The following is a 20,971-nucleotide window of genomic DNA, read 5'->3' on the forward strand; positions in this document are numbered from 1 at the left end:
CTTCTTAGAGAGTTTCCTGGGTGCAATGGAAGGTTAGGTCATTTGCTCAGGGTCATTTACCTGGTATGAATTAGAAGTGGGATTTGAACCTAGGATTTTCTGACTTCAAGGCTTTTTTTCTTTTCTCTATAACATGCTCTCAATGTGGAGATATGTATTTGGGCAATTACTTTATAAATAACGCAAGCATAGCTATATTTTAAAGTTAATTCAATGCTTTGTTGGGGAAGTTTATTTCTTTTAAACAAAAGGAAAAAACACTGATTTGATTGTTAAGAGATCTGGGTTATATAATACTGTCTGATTGATTGCCTGTGTTATGATTGGAAAGTTAGGTATACCATAATTTATCAAAAAGGAAAGTATGTTGGACATGGAACTAGGAGTTCTGGGTTAAAATCCAGGCTCTGATGTTTATTGCCTTTTTGGTGATAGTGGGAATTTAAACTCTCTGATCCTGTTTCCTTATCTATAAAATAGGATAATATTTACATGATCAGAGAGTGTCTGATAAGTCTTAAGTCATTCTACTTAGCTTCTGGCCTTCATATTTAAAATGGAGGGAAATAAACAATGAAGTAGACATCTTTTTACTTTTTTACATTTTGGTTCCTGATGTCTTTTCAAAAATTAAAGATTGGGAAAATAGGCAAATTGCTGCCTTCTCAGTGTGACCTTACATAACCTAGGAATTTTCTTGCAACAGATTGGTTCAGAATTTTCTCATAGTGTCTTTCAATTTCAAAGAGTCTATGATCCTTTTTTGTTTGTTGTTTATTTTTTTTTGCTTGTATTGTTATTTGGGTAATAGCTTTTAAGTAGAATCAAAATGAGGAAACTGAGGGACTTTCCAAAGGGACTAAATGACTTTCTCAGGATCATACTAGTGATACATAGCAATGTCAGCATTTGAACTCAAGATCCTCTGACTCCAAACCCTATTCTCTTTACCTGTTAAAACTGTCAATTTCCCTTTTTGTTCATTAGTGTATAAACTTGGAGTGTTGTGTACTTCAGTTCATGCTGAAATTATGACTTTTACCTTGCCTTTGCAACACATTTTTTCTTTGAGAATAGGCAATGTAATTACGGAATTTATAAAGGACAACAACAGAATTTACCTTATGCCAAACTTCTTTTTTTTTAAAATAAATTCATTTCTCCAAATAACATGCTTTTACATACCATTTCATAATGATCTGGAAGCATTGATGTATAGGAGTACTTTTATAAGGAGTAATGGAATCAGTTGAATGGTAGTTTAATACAACTTCTGTAAAAGGAATAAATGACTCTTGGTTGTTTTGTGAAGGAAAAAGCTATGGTACCAACTACATAAATTCTCTGTAGTGGGAGGTGAGTCCTTGTATAAGAGTGGTAGGGAATAATGTATAGTGGAAATAATCAGAAATTCATAGGAACATAGATCTAGAGCTGGAAGGAACCTCCAAGGTCATCTAGGACAATTCTATCTTTTTACAAATGAGGAAAAATTAAATGACATACTTAAGGTCACACAGGTAGTAAGTGTCAGAGGTGGGTTTTTGCCCCACTGTCACTAAGTAAAAGGGATTAGTATTATGGCTTTTTGAAATTTATTGAGAATTACGAGTTTAAAATACAAACATTTGTAAAATGTTAAAGAAGGCAGAAAATTGCGAGGAAGATCATTTCAGGGATTTGCAGTAGAGGGGAAAACAATCCAGAATAAACTTTTTTGTGAAACTCACTTAAACTATGTTGTCCCAAGAGCATTCATAGATGAAATCAGAAGGTGAAGAGCAAACAGGAGGAAAATCAAATAGATTTGTCAGTATTTCTAGAATCTTTTTCTGTCATCTATGACAATGGAATTGCCACATTTAAATTTTGGATCTGATTTTCTCTATTAGGAAGTGGAAATGGCTCTTGAGATAAAGTTGGGAAAGGAAGAGTAGTTATGTTAGACTAAAAACAGACAGAAGAAATATGTGTTGTATAGGACATCACAAAAACACTGAGAAGTTGTTGGCAAGATAAGGTAGAGAACATACCAGAAGAATAGAACAAAATCCTATATTATAAAAAATTGGTCAAAAGAACGATGAATACTCATCCATATGCCTATTTTATTATATTTATGAAATGTTTATGAGAATAATCTATATTTATGTTGCATAAGGATTATTGATAAAGATCTGAGAAGAAAATAGGCGGCTTTTGGCCTATTTTTGTCCATCGTTGCCCAGCAGGAGCTCCTTGTGTCTTTTTGTACTCTGCAATCGGTAAGAAACAAATAGCTTGAGCCTTACCCTCCCAGAGCCAACAACTGGCTCATTTTAAGCCTAGAGGATGATATAACTAATGTTGACTTGGTTCCCTCCTCTTCAGAGAGTTTATTTTAGATGAAATATTCTGAGTTCTGTCACAACTGCTCTGATCCCCCACTTAGAAAAATTTTGAACACTTAGAGTTTCGGTTCTCTGCTAGCCTTTCATTTGTCTCTAGTTAAATTCTGATCTTTTTGTGGTTGAGGCAAAATTAACTTAACTGGAAGCAGTCAGGTAATGAAATAGTGGATTACATTATAGTTTCTTTTGATAGACAGGTGTGGAAGTCAGGGAAAAGACCAACCTTTTCTAGGGATTTTCCTCAGCTTAGTTTCTCTGCCCTGAGATGTATGTTTACTTAATAATTTTCTTTGATATCTCCTCACTTAGTCTTCCCTTTGCTCTTCAGTGGTGTGCTGGAAGTCCTTTTCTGGCTCCAACTTCTTGAATCCAGACCCTTAGAATCCCTCCTTCCAGTAGCTTCTTCCTCTTACACAAATTACTTAAAATGTGCTCCAGTTTCTTACCCAATGGATTGATTGATTTAAGGAAGTGTACAGTCTTGGTCCATTTCATTTCCAGCTCATTTCAGATTGCTTGATTTAATGAAAAAGTGTTCTTATTTAGTTAAGGTATCAAAGCTAAAATGTGGTAGTTTGAGCCACCACATAAGTTACCCTTTCATAAGGAAAAACTAGTCTGATCTTCATGGGGTGGAGTTTTAGAATGTTGCTCCTACCACCCCAGGTCTCCCGTGACTCCAGGTCTAGCCCTCTACTCATTACAACTCATTGATGCTAAGGAGGCTTTCAAGTGAGAGAACCAAAATTGCAGAAAAATGTGACCCAGGATAGAGTCTTGGGGCACACTGTAATTAGGGGGATAAGATATGGATGATGGGGGTGGCTAGGTGGCACAGTGAATAGAGCACTCGTCCTGGAATCAGGAGGACCTGAGTTCAAATTCAGCCTCAGACACTTAACATGTACTAGCTGTGTGACCTTGGGCAAGTCACAACCTCAACTGCTCTACCTTCCCCCCTCCAAAAAAAGGAAAAACAAACAAAAAAAAAAGATATGGATGATGATCCAGAAAAGGTGGACATAACCCTAACTTCAACTTGAGATTTTTATCACTTCTCCCTCACCATTACAGAACTTCTGCTTTCTGAGGGTGCTCACTTCCAATTTTCAATCACCAGTGGGACTCAGGATTAGATCATCAGGATGATAGGAAGCCCCAGGGAAATAGAATAAACCCCCTGACTCCTCTTGCCTTCTGCCTCATTGCTGCCATATGCCCAGCTTCCTTTCTTGCTTCTGATTTCTTTGTTATTATCCTACCATATCCTCTGTGAATCTGGATTAGGAGTACTGGCTAATGAAAGTGGGAAGGAGGCAGATGAGTAAATCCCTGGGCTCCTAGAAAGAAAAGGAATGGGATTAAAGGGAGTTCTTTCAGTACTGAGAAGTATAAATCTGCAGGGATGCAGTTTCTTCTTCTAAATCTTCCTTCCTACCTGTAGGTTATAGAAGCTATTCTTATGGCTTATATTTGAATCCATTCCCCTCACCTCACCCATCATATGTGTTCCTTATAAATCCCAAGCTAAAACTCATCAATTTAAGCTCAGCCAGTATTTATAGTTAATAATCCTGTGAAAGCAAGATTGGCCATGGATAAATCATCCTGGATAATTGTTGTAGCTATATAAATCAATTCACAAGCATCTATAGAACACCCATATGCTTAATATTATGTACCAGGAAACATGTTATGAGTCAGATACAATGAGAAAAATAAAAATCTTTGCCCTCAAGGAATGTACATTTTATTGGGGGAAGCCAACATGTACATATATGAATAAAATAAATATCTTTTAAGAAAATATCTTTTAAAAAAGTCTTATGTAATTAGATAATAAGGTAGAGAAAGATATATTTTTGTTCCTAAAAAAGGTTAATATGTGGGTTTTTTTGAATTTGGGAAAAGAGCTGAATACTACTTTCTTTATGCCTCCCCCTTTTCTTAAATTAAAAAAAATCAATAACATATATTAGCCTTTTTCAAGGAACAAAAATACACTTTCTCCAGCTTATTATTGTTATTTTGTCTATCCCAGTATTATAAGATGAATAGGATGTAAGAAGTCTAGAAAGATAGGAGAAGGCCAGGTTATGAAGGGCTTTGAGTGACAAACAAAGGAGGTGATCCAAAGCTGGGAGGGATAGCTAACTCAGATGAGAGTTTGTATCCAAGAAGGTCTCAAATAAACTAGAATAATGGGCTAAATCCAATAGGATGGCATATAATAGAGCTAAAAATAGAAACTAAGTTTAATTTCAAAAATTAATTTCTTAAGTGAAGAATAAGCAGGATGTGGCTGGACAGTCTTTGTGAAAAACACTCGTGTTTAGTCCATTGGCTTTTTCTCAATCCTTATCTTACTTGACCTCTCTAATGTTTGGCACTGTCAATCACCCTTTTCTTGATACTATCTTCTCTAGATTATCAGTTCAATGCTTTTTCCTGGTCCTCCTCCTACTTATTAGACTCTTTTGAAATCTCCTTTACTCAGTCTTCATCCAGGTCACTCAAACTAACTATGTCCTACAGGTTTCTGTCCTTTCTCTTCTCTCACTATTCTACTTCGTTTAATAAAAGTCGTGACTTTTGTCTTACCACTGGATTTTGATGACTCTGGAAGAAAGAATGGAGCTGATGATTTTGTGCAACTCTGCCTCACTTAAACTCCAGCTGGAGTCAAGACATCACCCCATGATGTCATTGGTTCTCTTCAAAAATGAAGGATGAACAATAATAACAGCTTCCTTTATGTGATCTCATCGGCTCCTATGGATTTAATTATTATCTCTATATTGATGATTCATTCTCAATCTACTTTTTCTGCCTCGATGTCTCTGCTGACCTGCAGTATTGCACCTCCATCTGCCCATTAGACATCTTAAACTCAATATATCCAAAACTGAACTCATTATCTGACTCCTCTGCAGAAAACAAAAACAAGAACAAAAACAAAAACCACTCTTCTTTTCCAGACTTGCCTATTACTCTTGAAGGCCACTATCATCTTCCCAGTCACTTAGGCTCACAAGCTAGGTGTCATATTCGCCTCTTCATTATCTCTTACCCCATGTCTCCCACTAAATCCAATGTGTTGCCAAGGCCTGTCAATTTCACCTTTGCAATATCTCTCAAATATGCCCCCTTCTTTCCTCTGATACTTCCATCACACTGGTACAGGCCATCATCTCCTCATTTCTGGACTTTTATAGTAGACTGCTGGTTGGTCTCCTGCCACAAATCTCTTCCTATTCCAGTCACACCTCCATGCATCTGCCAAGGTGATTTTCCTAAAGCTCAGGTTTGATCTTGTAAACCTCTACCCAATATACTTCAGTGGCTGGTTCTCTTTCACCTCCAGGATCAAATACAAAGTCCTCTGTCTGAAATTCAAAGCCCTTCATCATGTCAGCCCCTTCCCGCCTTTCTAGTTTCCTTACACTGTATCTCCCACCTTCTCCCCTACCCCCAACATGTACTCTTTGATTTTACGACTCTGGCTTTCTCGTTGTTTCTGGTACAAGACCCTTCATTTCTACCATGCCTGGAATTGTTTCTCTCCTTCTCTTTGCCTCCTGACTTCCTTGCTTTCCTTCAAGTCTCAGATAAAATTCTACAGGGAGCCTCTTCCAAGCCTTTCCCTTTTAATTCTGATTTCTTCCTTCTGTTAATTATTTTAAATTTATCATTCATGTGTGTGTGTGTGTGTCTACACTTGTGCATGTAGCCTGCAATGGACCTTTAGTTGTTTGGAGGTTGTTTCCGCCATTAGAATGAGAGCTCCGCAAGGGCAGGGATTGTCTTTTGCCTTTCTTTCTGTTCTGGTGCTTAACACAGTGTCTGGCATGTAGTAGGCACTTAATAAATGCTTACTGAGGGACTCCTGGGGACTATATTTTTGGGAGAAAGAGCACTGATAAGGTGTAATACAACCAGAAAAGGGTAAACAGGATGGTGAGGGAGATGAGATGATTCCATGTAAAGATATGAGAAGAGACAATGTTGGGGGAGGTGATCATTGCCTTCAAGTCGCTGTGACATTATGTTATAGTGGAAAGGACATTGAGTCTGAAGTCAGAGGGCCTGAGTTTGAATCTTGGCTTTGCTATTTATTGTCTGGGCGGCCTTGGGCAAGCCACAGAAATTTCTCCAAATTTTCATTTTCTCATCTAGAAAAAGAGTGGGTTTAGGCAATTTCTAAAGGCCTTTCTAACCCTTCATCATCAGAGATATTTTAAAGGCTTTTTGATATTCCTTGATATATGTGGAAGAGAGATTATTCTGCTTGACTTGCAGGGCAGAATTAGGCATGATAGGTAGAAGTTGTACAGAAACACTCACTTTTGTTTTAGGAAAAACTTCCTAATAATAAGAAAAGCTAACATTTATTTAGTGCTCCAGTGTTTGCAAAGCATGTTATGTATTGTCTCATTTGATCTTCATAATAACCCTCTGAAGTAGAACTGCTATGTGGGAAAAGGATGTGGATCTGTGACTCCCTTGGTATTGTTGTTGTCTTTTATACTGGAAAAGGACCAAAAAGACATCACGATGTCAGGGTCAATGTACAGTGGGCCTGACTGTGGCTAATCAGAAGGCTCCACCATAGGTTGGTATAGGGGGCTCCTGGAGGAGACCCCCTCTCTCAATTCTGTCAGTGTGGATTGGCACCTTCTCTGCAGTGTATAGTTTCAGAGAATTGCCTAGAGAACTAAGAGATAGTGATTTGTCCCGAGTCACTTAGCTAATATATGTCAAATATGAGACTTGAACTAAGGTCTTCCCGACTTAGGATAAGCTTTCTGTTCATTTTTCCATGCCTCCACAGGACTCTTAGAATTGTCCAGAAATGCAATAAGCCAGCTCTGGAGGTAAGTCAGTTCCTCCTCATTGATGATTTGCAAGTGGAGGCTGCTTGACCACCAGTTGGGGATCTTTTAGAAGGGATTCATACTGAGGTATGGGTTTGAGTAAATGGCCTCTGGTATCTTTCAGCTCTAAGATTTTCTGATGATGCCATCTTCTTTTCTCTCCTTCCCTATCCTTTGAAACCTTAGGTTGACAACATTCTTGTCAATGTTAAACCAGTGGGGAAGGAGAACAAAGCTAGCTAAAAGTTTGATGCTGATGAAACTGGTATTCTACTTTGGCGCTTGAGACAGCTGTTTTCATTTGGGCATCTGACACTCATACTGAGGCTTAGAAGGTGCATTAGCACTGACACTTATCTACTCCATTAAGCATTTAGCATAGTGCCTTACAGAAAGTAGGCACTCAATAAAAACTTGTTGAATGAATTAGTGTATTTTGTAGTTTCATCACAATCTGTCTAGTAACTAACAGAAAATGGGGTTGGTGTTTCATATGGAACTTGTCAAGTTTCAGAGTTATAATCTATTGGTTGTACTTGTAGGTCAGTTATTGTTGCTAGGCAACCAGATCTCCTTTACTGTGTACTCTTCTTAGTCAACTAAGGTATCACACTTTCATGGAAAGGCTGAGGTTAGTGGTACTCCAAGCTCTTAGTAGTATCTAAAACTTGTCTTATTTTATTGAGTTTTATTGTTTTATTGAACTGTTTTCTTTAGCGCTTTTCCAGTTCAATCTCTGTACCTGCATCTAAGAGTTAATTCAGGAAAACCCTAGAAATCCCATTACAGAGTACCTTTTTGTTCCACTAAGATGTAGACAACTGGAGTGCAAAAGGAAATCATCCTCAGTATCTCAGAATCTAAAACACATTTAATTTGCCAACTTTTATTTTTGTTTTAGTATTTTGGGCTATTTCATGGAGTCATTGACATATATTTGGTCTGTTCTTGTTTTCAGGGATTCCATTTCTTGGGTAAGCTTTAGTACTTTCTCTTTTAAGTAACTTTCTCCTTGCAGTTATTTCCTTAAGAGCTTTTATTTTATTTTGTAACCCCTTGTTTTTATTTATTCCAGATATTCATGTAGTCCTTATTAGAAACTCCATTTCCCTCCCCCCCCCGCCCCCCGCCTATGTGTCTCTTCTTGCAGTTGTCATGGAGTTACTTGCTCTTTCCTTTTGGACCTCTTTAGATTTTCAATACCTTTTTTACATTGACTGCTTTTTCTTTGATTTATTTATCTTTCCCACTTTAGTCTCTGAACTATGACTTAGTGTAGTTCTGCCATCTGCTGTGCTTTTGGGTGGGATGGTCAGCCCTGCTTGGGCTTTTCCTAGGTTTGGGTTCCTGTGCTCACTTCCATCTCCTGGCTTTAGATATTCCCTGGATTTTTGAGGTTCATAGTGCTGGATCTTCAGGGCCTTCTTTGGTATTTCAGGACAGAGTTTTAGGGATCTCAGAGCCTGTGGGAGCACTGTGAATCCACATTGGTTGCTAACCAACTGTTACTACTCTGCTCTTCTAAATTCCTTACCCTGGGGCTTCTGACTTCCTTTTTCTTTTCATTTACACTGTACATATCTTTATGTACCTATTTATTTGAGTATTTTTCTCTCCATTAGAATGTCTTCTTTTGTTTGTGTTTTGTCTTTCTTTCTGTCCTCAATGCTTTTTATGGTACTGGGCACATTATAAACTCTTCCTGAATGCTTATTGACTGACTAAATGACCCTTTGTAAGATAAAGTCCTTCAGAAGCTCCTGTTTGCAGATGATGTTGACCTAGAACATTGCAGAATCCCTTAGATGTTCACACCCAGAAAACTAAGTCAGTGAAGAAGAGTGTCCTAGATGATGATGTGCATCTGGATGGATGATGCAGAGAGCTTGTTCCTTCAGTAGGTATATCTGAGATGAGCAGTACAAATAGATAACAGATCAGGGCCAGAATTAAACAGTAGGAAGATAGTAGGGCTGAATTCACTTCAGGAAATTATAGTTTTCTAAATGACCCCAAACTTCTTTTTTTTTTCTTTTTTTTTAATGCTTTATTAACTTCTGATTTACATCATTCGTTTCCACCAGATTTTGACTTACAAATTTTCTCCCCGTTTTTCCCCCACCCATGCCCCCAAAACAGCAGTCCCACAGGATATCCCCACCTCCAATCTGCTCTCTCCCATATTTTCTCCCATACCCGTTTCGACTTTTCCAGTGGATCTCTATGCCTCAGTGCCTGTACATCCCATTTCTTAATTACATGTAAGATGGTATTAATAATAGTATACACACACACACACACACACACATATATATATATATATATATATATATATTTGAATATTTGATTTTAAAACTTTCGATCCCAGATTCATTCCCTTCCCCCCCTGCCACCCAACCCCACTGTGGATACAAGCAGTTCAGTATAGGTTGTACATGTGCGGCTAATGCAAAACAATAACATAGTAGATATATTGTAAAAGACTGACTACATTTCCCTCCCACCCATTCTATTCTCTACTTTGATCCTGTCCCTTTTCAAAAGTGGGTGCTTCCAACTTCCCTCCCCCCCAGCCTGCTCTCCCTTCCATCCTCCCCCTTCTCATCCCCTTCCCCCCCATTCTCCTGGAAGGTGAGGTCCCCTATTTAGTGTGTATTTCCCTCCCTCCTCAAGCCAGATTCAATAGGAATAAGGTTGACCTATTCCCTTCTGCCCTCCTATTCTTCCCCTCCATTGCAACCATTTTCCCCTGCCTCTTCTGTATGAGATAGTTTGCCCCAATCTGTCTCTCCCCATCGCCTCTCATTATACTCCTCTCACCTCTCAATTTCACCTTTTAAGTATCATCCCTTCCTGTTCAATTGGTCCCGTGCCCTCTATCTATGTATACCTATAAACATATATACACACATTCACATATGTATTCATATGCCTGCATACCCTCATATAAAGACACACACACACACACACACACACACACATATATATATATATATATATTTCTAATCCCTTCAACTACTGAGAAAAGTTTCATAACTTACAATTATTGTTTTTCCATGTAGGAATGTTAATAGTTCAACTTTGATAAGTTCCTTATGATTTCTTTTCCCTGTTTACCTTCTCATGCTTCTCTTACTTCTTGTATCTGAATGTCAAATTTTCTATTCAACTCTGTTTTTTTCAGCAAGAATGCCTGAAAGTCCTGTATTCCACTGAATGACCATATTTTCCCCTGAAACATGATACTCAGTTTTGCTGGGTAGGTGACTCTTGGTCTTAATCCCAGCTCCCTTGACCTCCGGAATATCACATTCCAGTCCCTTCGATCCCTCAGTGTAGAAGCTGCCAGATCCTGGGTTATCCTGATTGTGTTTCCACAATATTCAAATTGTTTCTTCCTGGCTGCTTGTAATATTCTCTCCTTAATCTGGGAATTCCGGAACCTGGCTATAATATTCCTAGGAGTTTTCTTTTGGGGATCTTTTTCAGGAGGTGATCGGTGGATTCTTTCAACCTCTATTTTGCCCTCTGGTTCTAAAACATCAGGGCAGTTTTCTTTGAGAACTTCCTGGAGGATGCTTTCTAGGTTCTTACTTTGGTCATGGCTTTCAGGTAGTCCAATAATTTTTAAATTATCTCTCCTGGATCTATTTTCCAGGTCAGTGGTTTTTCCCAAGAGATATTTCACATTGCCTTCTATTCTTTCATTTGTTTGGATCTGTTTGACAGCATCTTGATTTCTCATAAAGTCATTAGCTTCCATTTGTTCCAGTCTAATTCTGAAGCAATGATTCTCCTCAGTGAGCTTTTGAGATTCTTTTTCCATCTGGCAAATTCGGCTTTTTAAGGCATTCTTCTCCTCATTGCCTTTTTGAGCCTCTTTTGCCATTTGAGTTAGTCTGTTTTTTAAGGTAGTATTTTCCTCAGTCAGGCTGTTGACTCTTATATTGTAATTTTCTTGAGTTCTCATTTCTCTTCCCAATTTTTCCTCCACTTCTTTTATCTGTTTCTTAAGGTCCTCTGTGGCCTGTAACCAGCTTGTATTTTCCTTTGAAGCTTTTGGTGCAGGAGTTCTGACTTCACTGTCTTCCTCCTGTTCCATGCTTTGCTCCTTTTTGTCCCCAAAATAGGAGTCTAATGTTGGAATCTTCTGTTTGCTTTGTTTCCTTTGCCTGGTCATGTTGCCCCTCAGTCACTTGACTCCTGGGATTTCTGCCACAGTAGGACTTTGCCACCAGACTGGGGAGCTTTCATCCCAAAAGCTGGGGTTTTCTCAGCTGCTGGAGGTATTAGATGAGTGCCCTCTCTGAGGTCTCCACACGCTCTGGCAAGCTGGACACACACCCCAGGACCTCCACCCTAGACTGCAATCCAGATCCAAGAAGGGTAAAGCAAGAGCGATTATCCCTCAGACTGGTGCTTGGTCCCCCTACACTCTGCAGGCGAGGAGCTGAAGCCGCCACGTGGCGCTGGCAGGCTGTGCTGGTGTCTCAGCGGTTTCTCGCCCCGGGGGTTAAAGCCACGCACTCCCACTTACTGGTCCCAAAGTCCAGAGTGTACTGACCTCTCACTTTGTCCTTTGTGTCTATGCGTTGATAAATCTGGAAATGGCCACAGCTGCTGCTGATCTGGAGTCCCTCCTGCTGGTGGCTGGTCAGGCCCTCCCTGGGGCTAAAGCCTTGGCGTGGGGCTGGGCTCGGCTCCCAGAGCCCTGAGCTGGCCGATTCTTGCCGGCCTGCCGGGCTGTCCTCAGTGGGAGGTTAGCTTCTCTGTGTCATTATGTGGGTTCTGCAGCTCCAAAGTTTGTTTAGAGTCCCCCTTTTACATGGATTGGGGAGGGTGGAAGCTGGAGCCGCAGGAAGGTCTTGCTTTTACTCCACCATCTTCTATTGGGTAGACTCTTAAGGAGCCTTGGTATCTGTGAGGCTTGCATTGGCCAAGGGGCCAGAATCATCTGACACAAAATGAGTCTGTGCTAGAAAATTCTCTGGCTGACCCCAAACTTCTTACGGAAATAAAGCTCTGGTTTTTTTTTTTGTTTTTATTTTTATTTTTTCGCTTTTTGGAGGGGCAGTTGTGGTTAAATGACTTGCCCAAGGTCACATGGCTAGTAAGTGTTAAGTGTCTGAGTCTGGATTTGAACTCAGGTCCTTTTGATTCCAGGGCCGGTGCTCTATTGCACCTAGCCATCCCTAACACCTTGTTTTTAATACCAATATTCTACAGGTATTGTTAAATGGTTGTGAAGCATGAGACACAATAGCTCTGATGAACTAACTGAAAGTGAATATCATGAAGAGGGCAGTGGAGAAGCATATTGTGTGCTTAAGTTCTCTGCAAGATAGGACAAGTGAGGGACTTCCAGCGACCACAGGAATAATGGGTGGTATCAGGGAAATGTATGGTACAGAAGGAAGTTGGGTTGGTTTTATGGTAAACGTGAGGCATGACAGGTGGGCAGCTGCATTACCTACTGACATCCTTGGTATGTCAGGAGAAACTGAAAAAGACCACCTATGGTGAACTTAGTTAAGGACATGTGTAAAGTCAAATAGGATGGGCAGGTGTGGATCAGTTACAATTTACATAATTCACATTATTGGAGGAAATGTTCAAACCATTGATATTATTGATCTATTTAAGTATTTTGGTATAGAGCCTTGTAGAAGAAGCGATGTAAAGGATATCACCAAGGAAACATATGATTGGAAAGGGCTGGCGACCAAAATGAGATATAACAGATTATGGTCTTTTTGCTTTATTCGTAACCTGGAAATATAACTAGTGCTAGAGGAAGACCTTTAGGATTTTGTGTAGCTTTGCTTTGAAGAATCTGTGGAAGAATAGGGGCAAGAAATTGCATTGAATTAGAAGACTAGGATGGGTTGCTGTCTGTACTCATTTAGGAAAAAACCAGATGGGTAAATTCACTAAAGTATTGAAATACTGAGGAAGTGTACATGGTTGGTAGTGGCTGAAGAACCTTCTGAATTACCTTGTGTGTGTGTGTGTGTGTGTTTATAATGCTACTTGTGATCTTTTCCATTCTTTGGATGTAAACAAATGTGACTATTTTACCTACTTTTAGGTGCAAAATTTGGAAAGGTACTGAAAGACCTGCGTTCAAGTTTAATTTTACTACTTATTATTATCACCTGGATGCCCCTCCTCAAACTCAGTTCTTCAAGCTGAGCTCATCATCTTTCTTCTTCAGCTTGCTTTGACTTCATACATTGTTTCTGACTCATCACTACTATTTGTGCTTCTCTTTTGTCCATAAAATCTCTTGAATTTATCTTTTCATCCTTCTTCCTAACTTAACTACCCTAGTACTAGACTTCATTAAAAAACATTTGTATTATTGCAGTAACCTCCTTTCAGGTTTTTCTGTCACTGCTCTCTCCCTTCCATTCATTTACATTGCTGAAGAAATAGTATATATATATATATGTATATATTTTTTTGTAAGCAATCAGGGTTAAGTAACTTGCTCACGGTTACATGGCCAGTTATTTCTGGGTGTGGTGCTAAGTATCTGAGCCCGGATTTGATCCCCAGGTCATCCCGACACTGGAGCCGGTGCCCTTACTCACTGAGCCACCTGGCTGCCCCTAAGGAATTGGGGTTAAGTAACTTGCTGAAGGTTACACGGCCAGGTGTTTCTGTGTGGGTGCTAAGTGTCAGAGCCCAGATTCGATCCCCAGGTCATCCTGACATTGGAGCTGGTGCTCTTACTCGCCGTGCTACCTGGCTGCCCCAGAAATAATATTTCTTAAGCAAGGATTTGGACATATCACTTCTCTGTTCAGAAATCTTCCCTGGATTCTTCTTACTTTCTGAGTAAAGATCAAAGTCCTTTGCTGGCATCCAAGGTTCTCTCCAGCTTGGTGTCACTCTACATTTCTCTTCTTTTCATTTTATTACTCTTTATGCACTCTCTTCTTCTTCTTTGTTTTTTTTTTTTTGCTTTTTGGAGGGCAATTGTGGTTAAGCGACTTGCCCAAAGTCATATGACTAGTAAGTGTGTCAAGCGTCTGAGGCCGGATTTGAACTCAGGTCCTCCGGACTCCAGGGCCGGTACTGCATTCACTGCGCCACCTAGCCACCCCTATGCACTCTCTTCTTTAGCCAAACTGGACACCTTTCTGTTCTCTAAATATATTTCAAGCTTTCATACCCTTATGCCTTTCCTAGACATGGAATGTCCTGCCTTAGTTTCTTTTCATGTTGAATTCTTGGAATTCCTTTCCATTCTTGAAAGCTCAAATCAAATGTGGCTTTCATCTGGAAACCTTTTGTGATCTATTTTGTAACAGACTTTTCCCCAGATCTCACACAGTCATTTGTTTGGTAAATCTCCAAAGTAGTCTTCATGTAATATTGTGTGTTATAGCTATTATTTGTATTGGTATTGTGTTCTCCTTTATTGTGAGCTTTTTGAAGTCAGGGACCATTTCTTATCTATATTTTGAATCTCCCCAGTGCCCAGTATAGTGCTCTGTATTTAGTATGTGAAGCATATTTATTAATAAATGTTTGTTATGATTATCAAAGTTCCCTGACTATAAATCCAGCAGACTTTTCCCCCCACTGTACCATCTGCCTCAATGACTCTAGATCACTAATCTGAACTGTTACAAGGATTATGGTGCCCCTGATAGGAATGGCGAAGTTGGGAGGAGGAGGTAGATTTAGGGAGAAAGATGATAAGTCCTGTTCTGGATATTTGGAGTTTGAGATGCCTATGGATCCTCTAGGTGAAGATATCCAGAAGTCTGGAGATGTGCTGTTGGAGCTCAGGAGGGAGGGAGAGAGAGTGAGTGAGAAAGAGAGAGAATAAGGTGATATGCTATTGTGCTCATTGCTTTAATAATTTTCTGAAACAAAAAATGGTAAAGCCAAAACAATTTTATTTTAGGGAACTCAAGGGAGAATGAAAATTATACTTGTTGATAATATGCTCTGAATTGTATTTTCAATGTTATACTCTGTGTAAAAAATATTCACTTTCTAACTGTAACTACTTGAATGGGAACTGAAATGTGCTATGAACCTGCACTTGGATTAACTGTGGATGTGTAATACTAGACAAAAATCTGAAAATAACCCCAGTTTAAGTGAAGTGGATTTCAGTTTTAGGGTAGTCCAAGAGTTATTGAGGGAACTTTTGACTTAAAATAACCAATAGTTGGATGTAGTAGTTAATAAATAAACTGAGGTTTCTAAATTGGAGTTCCTAATTCCTCACATTTTGTGCTGAATTTGATATATTATATCATTATAAGTGCTGTATTTATTATGTATTTATATGTACAACAGGCAACTCAAAGTTATGTTGACGAATGTCCTATTGACGGATTCAGGACGAAAATACATTAAGACTCTACCTAGAACTGATGCTAATTTATGTGATACCAAGAAGTTGCAATCAGACTCACTGCCTTCAACATCTGTTGACAGTCTAGCGATACATAAAAAATTAAATCCTCTCCACCAAAGCCTTTATTTATCTGAAAGGTATGTTTTCTAGTAATGGTTTTGTTAAACTTACCCATGCTTGAAATAACATGGCTCCTTAGTCCTAAGTAAAATTGCTTCTCACAGACTGCTTATACAGATGTACCTTCTTTAAAGAAATCTGATAAATGAAAATAAGAGTTTATGAAATACAAAAGTTAAAGAATGATTCTTAACTTTACTAAAGGATTCACCATAGAATTCATTAGTTCACATATTTTCCAGCTGAATTTTAAATGATTCAGTATTCCAAAATTCAGTTTACTTATGACTCTTTAGAATCACTTTTTTGTTGTTGTGTAAAGCAAGGTACATCTGTTAGATGCTTCTAGGTTATATGTGATGTATAAAATAAGCTATTTAACATGCAGATGAACACAACCACCTTTTAAATGTTGCATAATACATACCTCTTCCTCATATTTTCATAATTTGCTATGTACTTATCCCTATCATCTCTGACTTTTTCAAATTTTCTTGGCTTTGTAATCTGCTTTGTTAAAAGGAGATATTAAAAAAAGTTACATTTAGTTTAACTTAAAAAAAATATATGATGTTAGAATTGTCCTTTTGTTAGAAATTTTATGAGGAGTGTGGGACTGAAAACTAGGAATTATGATTGGGAATTTTTAGTCTGTGATATTATGGTCCTTTATATATTTAGGTTGGCAAATTGAGTATTCATGAGGCTAATTATTTATTTGTGCACTTTTTTTTTACAATTACAATACAAGCCCACCAGGTAAGTGCTGCTGCTTTAGGTATGTGATTCAGGACAAAGCATGTTTTTCTTCTTCTTTTTTTTTTTTGGCTTTTTGAAGGACAATTGGTGTTTAGCGACTTGCCCAAGGTCACACGGCTAGTAAGTGCTAAGTGTCTGAGGTCATATTTGAACTCAGGACCTCCTGACACCAGGGCTGGTGCTCTATTCACTGTGCCACCTAGCCACCCCTCTCAAATCATGTCCTTTAACCTGAGATTCAGATTAGAATGTGAATTTTTCATTTAGTTATCAATTTGTGTAAAAACTGAATATTCTGCAGGACATAAATAGTGTTACTAAATAATGTATTTTAAAAAGATATTTATTTTGAGCAATATTTAAAAAAATAAACAGACTTTGTTAGGCAACTTTGTTACTATGCCTTAACTGTTATCAATCATTAGCAAAGTAATCCTACTTAAAAAAAATTTAAGTAGAGCATTTCTCTCTGATTTAGTTTGCATCTGAACTTGGAATCAGGCTTTTCTGGGGACTGATTTCGAAGTAGTGTGATATCAAAAGCTTTTCTATTAATTTGTTTTCAATCTCCTGGGCTTTAAAAACTATTCTACCTGTTAGCACAACTTGATTATTTAGGAATATTTGATTAAGACTCATTAAAGAGCCTTGCCATTTTCTCTGGCCCTGCTGTTTTCTTTTGCCTTTCCTCCAAATAGCAGATATACCACTTAGAGTTACATTGCCACCATGATAGCATATGATCTTATGCTCTTTTTTTTTCCTACTTGGAAGTAATTTTTTCTATTTGGAGTAATTTTGTATCATCTTTAAAAAAGAGAGAAATTCTCCTTAAGGAATTACTTAAGGAATAACTGCTTGGTTGTTACCTGACATAAATGCAAAATGAAGGGTTTATTATATTTGCACATATGATAAAATATTTTAAAAATATTTTTTGATATAAATCATTTTTCCATCTCTGGTACATATGTACTAGATATGTACAAAAAATGCAGGTACAATGCATTCAAAATTTATTATATGTTTACTATGTGCAGGGCTAGGTACTGGGAGGATAAAGCAAAAAAAAAATCATAAGATAAATGGGAAATAATCACCAGAGGGAAGATATTAGAGTTGAGAGAGATTGAGAAAAGTTTCTTACAGAAGGTGGGATTGTATCTGAGATTTGAGGTAAACTAAAGTAAAACTAATCAGGAGGTGGAGATAAGGAAGGGGATGCATAGAGCAATTTATATCAGTAAATGCTAGTCTGTGGCAGTCACGCATCTCTTCATTGCCCTTTACATCACTTGCCATTTTGATTCCTCAGATTTTGTAGTATTTCATGATTCACAATAATATAGTGTCATTGAGGTAAATTTGTGTTAAGAAGATGATGGGTTTTTGTTTCAAGGAAGAGCTTGAGATCATTGAAAATACTGTCTAGCTTTCTCAGCTTCAATATAGCCCATTCCTTCGCCTTCCAGATGCCATCAGTCAAGTGTATTGATGGATTAACTCAATAGACTGCTCACTCAGTTTTGTGTCATAGACTAGACAGCAGGCTTATTTTATCCATTTGATTTTTATGTGTGTGGTGTTAAGTTGATCTTTTTTGAATATCAGTGGATATTATTGAAGAGATCCTGTAAAACAGTGGTGTAAAACTCAAATAGAAACTGATCTCCACAGCTGCATATTGAGTTAGAAAAACTCAAATTAACATTATTTTGTGTTATATTTTAATTCATTATGTTAAACATTTTCCAATAATATTTAATCTGTTTTGGGCAGTGGATGTGGGCCAAGGCATCTGCACGCTGGAAATTTGACATGTCTACTATAGAACTCTGGGTTTTCAGTTTAATTTAGTAAACATTTATTTTTAAAAAATAGTCCATTCAAGGAACTTAGAATCTATTGGGGGGTGGGGAGATACACCATGTAAATGGATAAATATATGCAAAGCAGATTGAGGAAGGAGAGAGCACTAACAACTGGGTGGGTGGGACAGGCTTAGAAAAGAATTGATACAATCATAAGAATCTGGAGGACCTTATTATTTATAGGAAATCCTTTTCTTGGGGCTGTGTGGAAGACATCATCCATTCTAATCAGGAGTGCCTTTGGTGAACATTTCTTTGTTTTATATTTTGCTTCATATTGATAATCAAAGGATCACTGAATAAATTAATTACAAGCATTTTAAAGCACTCCATGTACTATGCCCTGGGAGTGCAAATACAAAACCTAGTCATTGACTGAAGGAGTTTACATTCTGGTGGCAAAGACAATATACATGGGGTAGTGGTGGACAGGGAAGGGAGTTTTGGTCTGAGAAGTCACAAAGAGGGTGAATGGAATACTAGAATAATCTATTGATATACTCTTTACCCAGGGATGGTAGTGCTGATTTAATTACAGTTTCCAGGGCCAGTAATGGCCAAGAAGTCAAGAAGTGGTATATTGCTCTTTGATCAACAGAATAAAGTTATACCTATGGTTGCAGCTGTCATTACTCTTGTGCAATCTTAACATGTGAATAGAAGACATCATATTGAGGAGAGCCTTTAAAGCTGGATTTTATTCAGAGTTAAATGCTATTCTGTAATCAATAATAGAAACAGTGGGATTTTTGTCTTCTTTGTACCTTTTAACTGGTTAGATTACTGTGAAAATGTAGTTTGCTCTAGAAATTTCTGTGTAAAAGCCTCTCTTTTTCTTATATTTTTATCAAGGGTATCCTCAATAAATGTATTTATCATTGTTATTAAGATTTTGTAGAGATGAGAAAGTAGGTATATGGTTAATAATAGTTACTGATGCTTTCCCAGTTGCTCTTTTTTTTTTTCTAATAATAGCATCTGGGTTTTTTTCCCCAAATATATATTTCCCTTTCTGACATATATTGTGGTAATAACTGGAGAGAAAGTAGGAAGGTCCTTTTGTTCAAAGTTGTAACTTGGACTGAACCAGGAAGGAAACTTGAGATTGCATGGGAGATAGCCCGTGTGAAGTTATGGAAGCAGGAGGTAGTGATCATATATGATGAGGAGTAAATACTAGTTGTGTGATGATGAGCAAGTTGCTTAAGTTCTATGTGCCTCAGTTTCCTGATTTGTAAAATAGAAATGGAATGTAAAGTGGAATACCTTTAGTACCTTCATGATTGTGATTGTGAGGTGATTGTGAGGCTCAGATGAAATAATGTATATAAAGTATTTTTCAAACCTTAAAGGGAATAATCAATATAAAATATTATTATTATAGTCAGCTCTGCTATAATAATTGTACATTAAGGAACAATTTGAGTATAACAAATTATGTATCATTACATCATTGAGAAGCAAAAAACTATTCAACTGAACCAAGCAAAAAATTCACATACTTCAAACATATATCAATTTCCTCAGTTCACCTCATGTGTTATCCTACTAGCTTGTATAACATGAGTTAACAATAACTAACAAGCTTCAACCCTCCTCACATTTATCTCCACAAGCAGACTTAAGGATTTTCATGGTAAAGTGTCATTTGTTGTTCAGTTGTTTTAGTCATGCGTCACCCTTTGTGACCCCATTTGGGATTTTCTTGGCAGAGGTAACTGAAGTGGTTTCCCATTTCCTTCTCTGGCTCATTTTATAGGTGAAGAACTTAGGTAAGCAGAGTTAAGTGACTTAACACAACTAGAAAGTGTCTTGAGACTAGATTTGAACTTAGGAAGATGAGTCTTTCTGAGTTAACGCCCAGCATTATTGTTTATCTTCTGATGTAATATGACCTGTGGGTGGAGAAGGACTGGTCTACTCCTCCCCCCCTTTCCCACCTTACACCATGAACAGGCTTGAGGCTAGAATTTCAGTCCACTGAGGCTGCCTTTTTGCCTCCAATGATGGTCCTTGGTAACAGATTAGACATGGGGAACAGAGGATGTGATACCTAGGTTGTGAGCCTGGGTGATTGGGAGGATAGTGGTACCCTTAATAATTACAGGGAAGTTTGGATGCAAGGAGGTCTTTTGGAGAAAGATAATGAGTTCTGTTTTAGATATGTTGAGTTAAAGATGTTTATGAGATTTCCAGTTTGAGTTATCCAATAGGCAGATGTGAGAGGTCATCAGTCAATCAATCAACATTTAGTAAGTGCTTACTGTGTACTAAATTCTGGTGATGCAAGAGGCAAAAGACAGTCATTGTCCTCAAGGAACTCAGAATCTAATGGGGAAGACAAGATGCAAACAAATATACAGAAACAAGCTTCATACAAGATAAATAGGAAATAATTAAGAGAGGAATGGGATGGGATGGGATTTTAGTTGGGACTTAAAAGAAGTCAGGGAAGTCAGTAGGTGAAGTTGAGGAGGCAGAGCATTTTAGGCATGGGAGATAGCCAGGAAAGATGCCTGGAACCATGAGTTGGAGTGTCTTGTTCATGGCCAGGAGGCCAGCATTTTTAGGTTGAAG

General features: G+C 38.0%; 1 protein-coding gene across 7 annotated transcripts in view; it reads left to right on the plus strand.

Moving 5' to 3' along the window:
- SENP7 (SUMO specific peptidase 7) overlaps positions 1-20,971 on the plus strand; it is a 213,577-nt gene that overhangs the window by 66,981 nt on the left and 125,625 nt on the right. For 5 of the 7 annotated variants that reach the window (XM_069065320.1, XM_069065322.1, XM_069065326.1 and 2 more), the window contains one exon: positions 15,584-15,781. The exons of the other annotated variants lie outside the window; for them this stretch is intronic. In XM_069065320.1, the coding sequence (XP_068921421.1) occupies positions 15,584-15,781 (198 nt within the window). The remainder of the gene's footprint in view (positions 1-15,583; positions 15,782-20,971) is intronic. 7 annotated transcript variants of the gene reach the window in all.

Source organism: Petaurus breviceps, unplaced genomic scaffold (genome assembly GCF_028583685.1).
Source record: "Petaurus breviceps papuanus isolate PSGF00001 unplaced genomic scaffold, PetGlider_PUasm1.0 90683, whole genome shotgun sequence".
NCBI classification, from domain to species: Eukaryota; Metazoa; Chordata; class Mammalia; order Diprotodontia; family Petauridae; genus Petaurus; species Petaurus breviceps.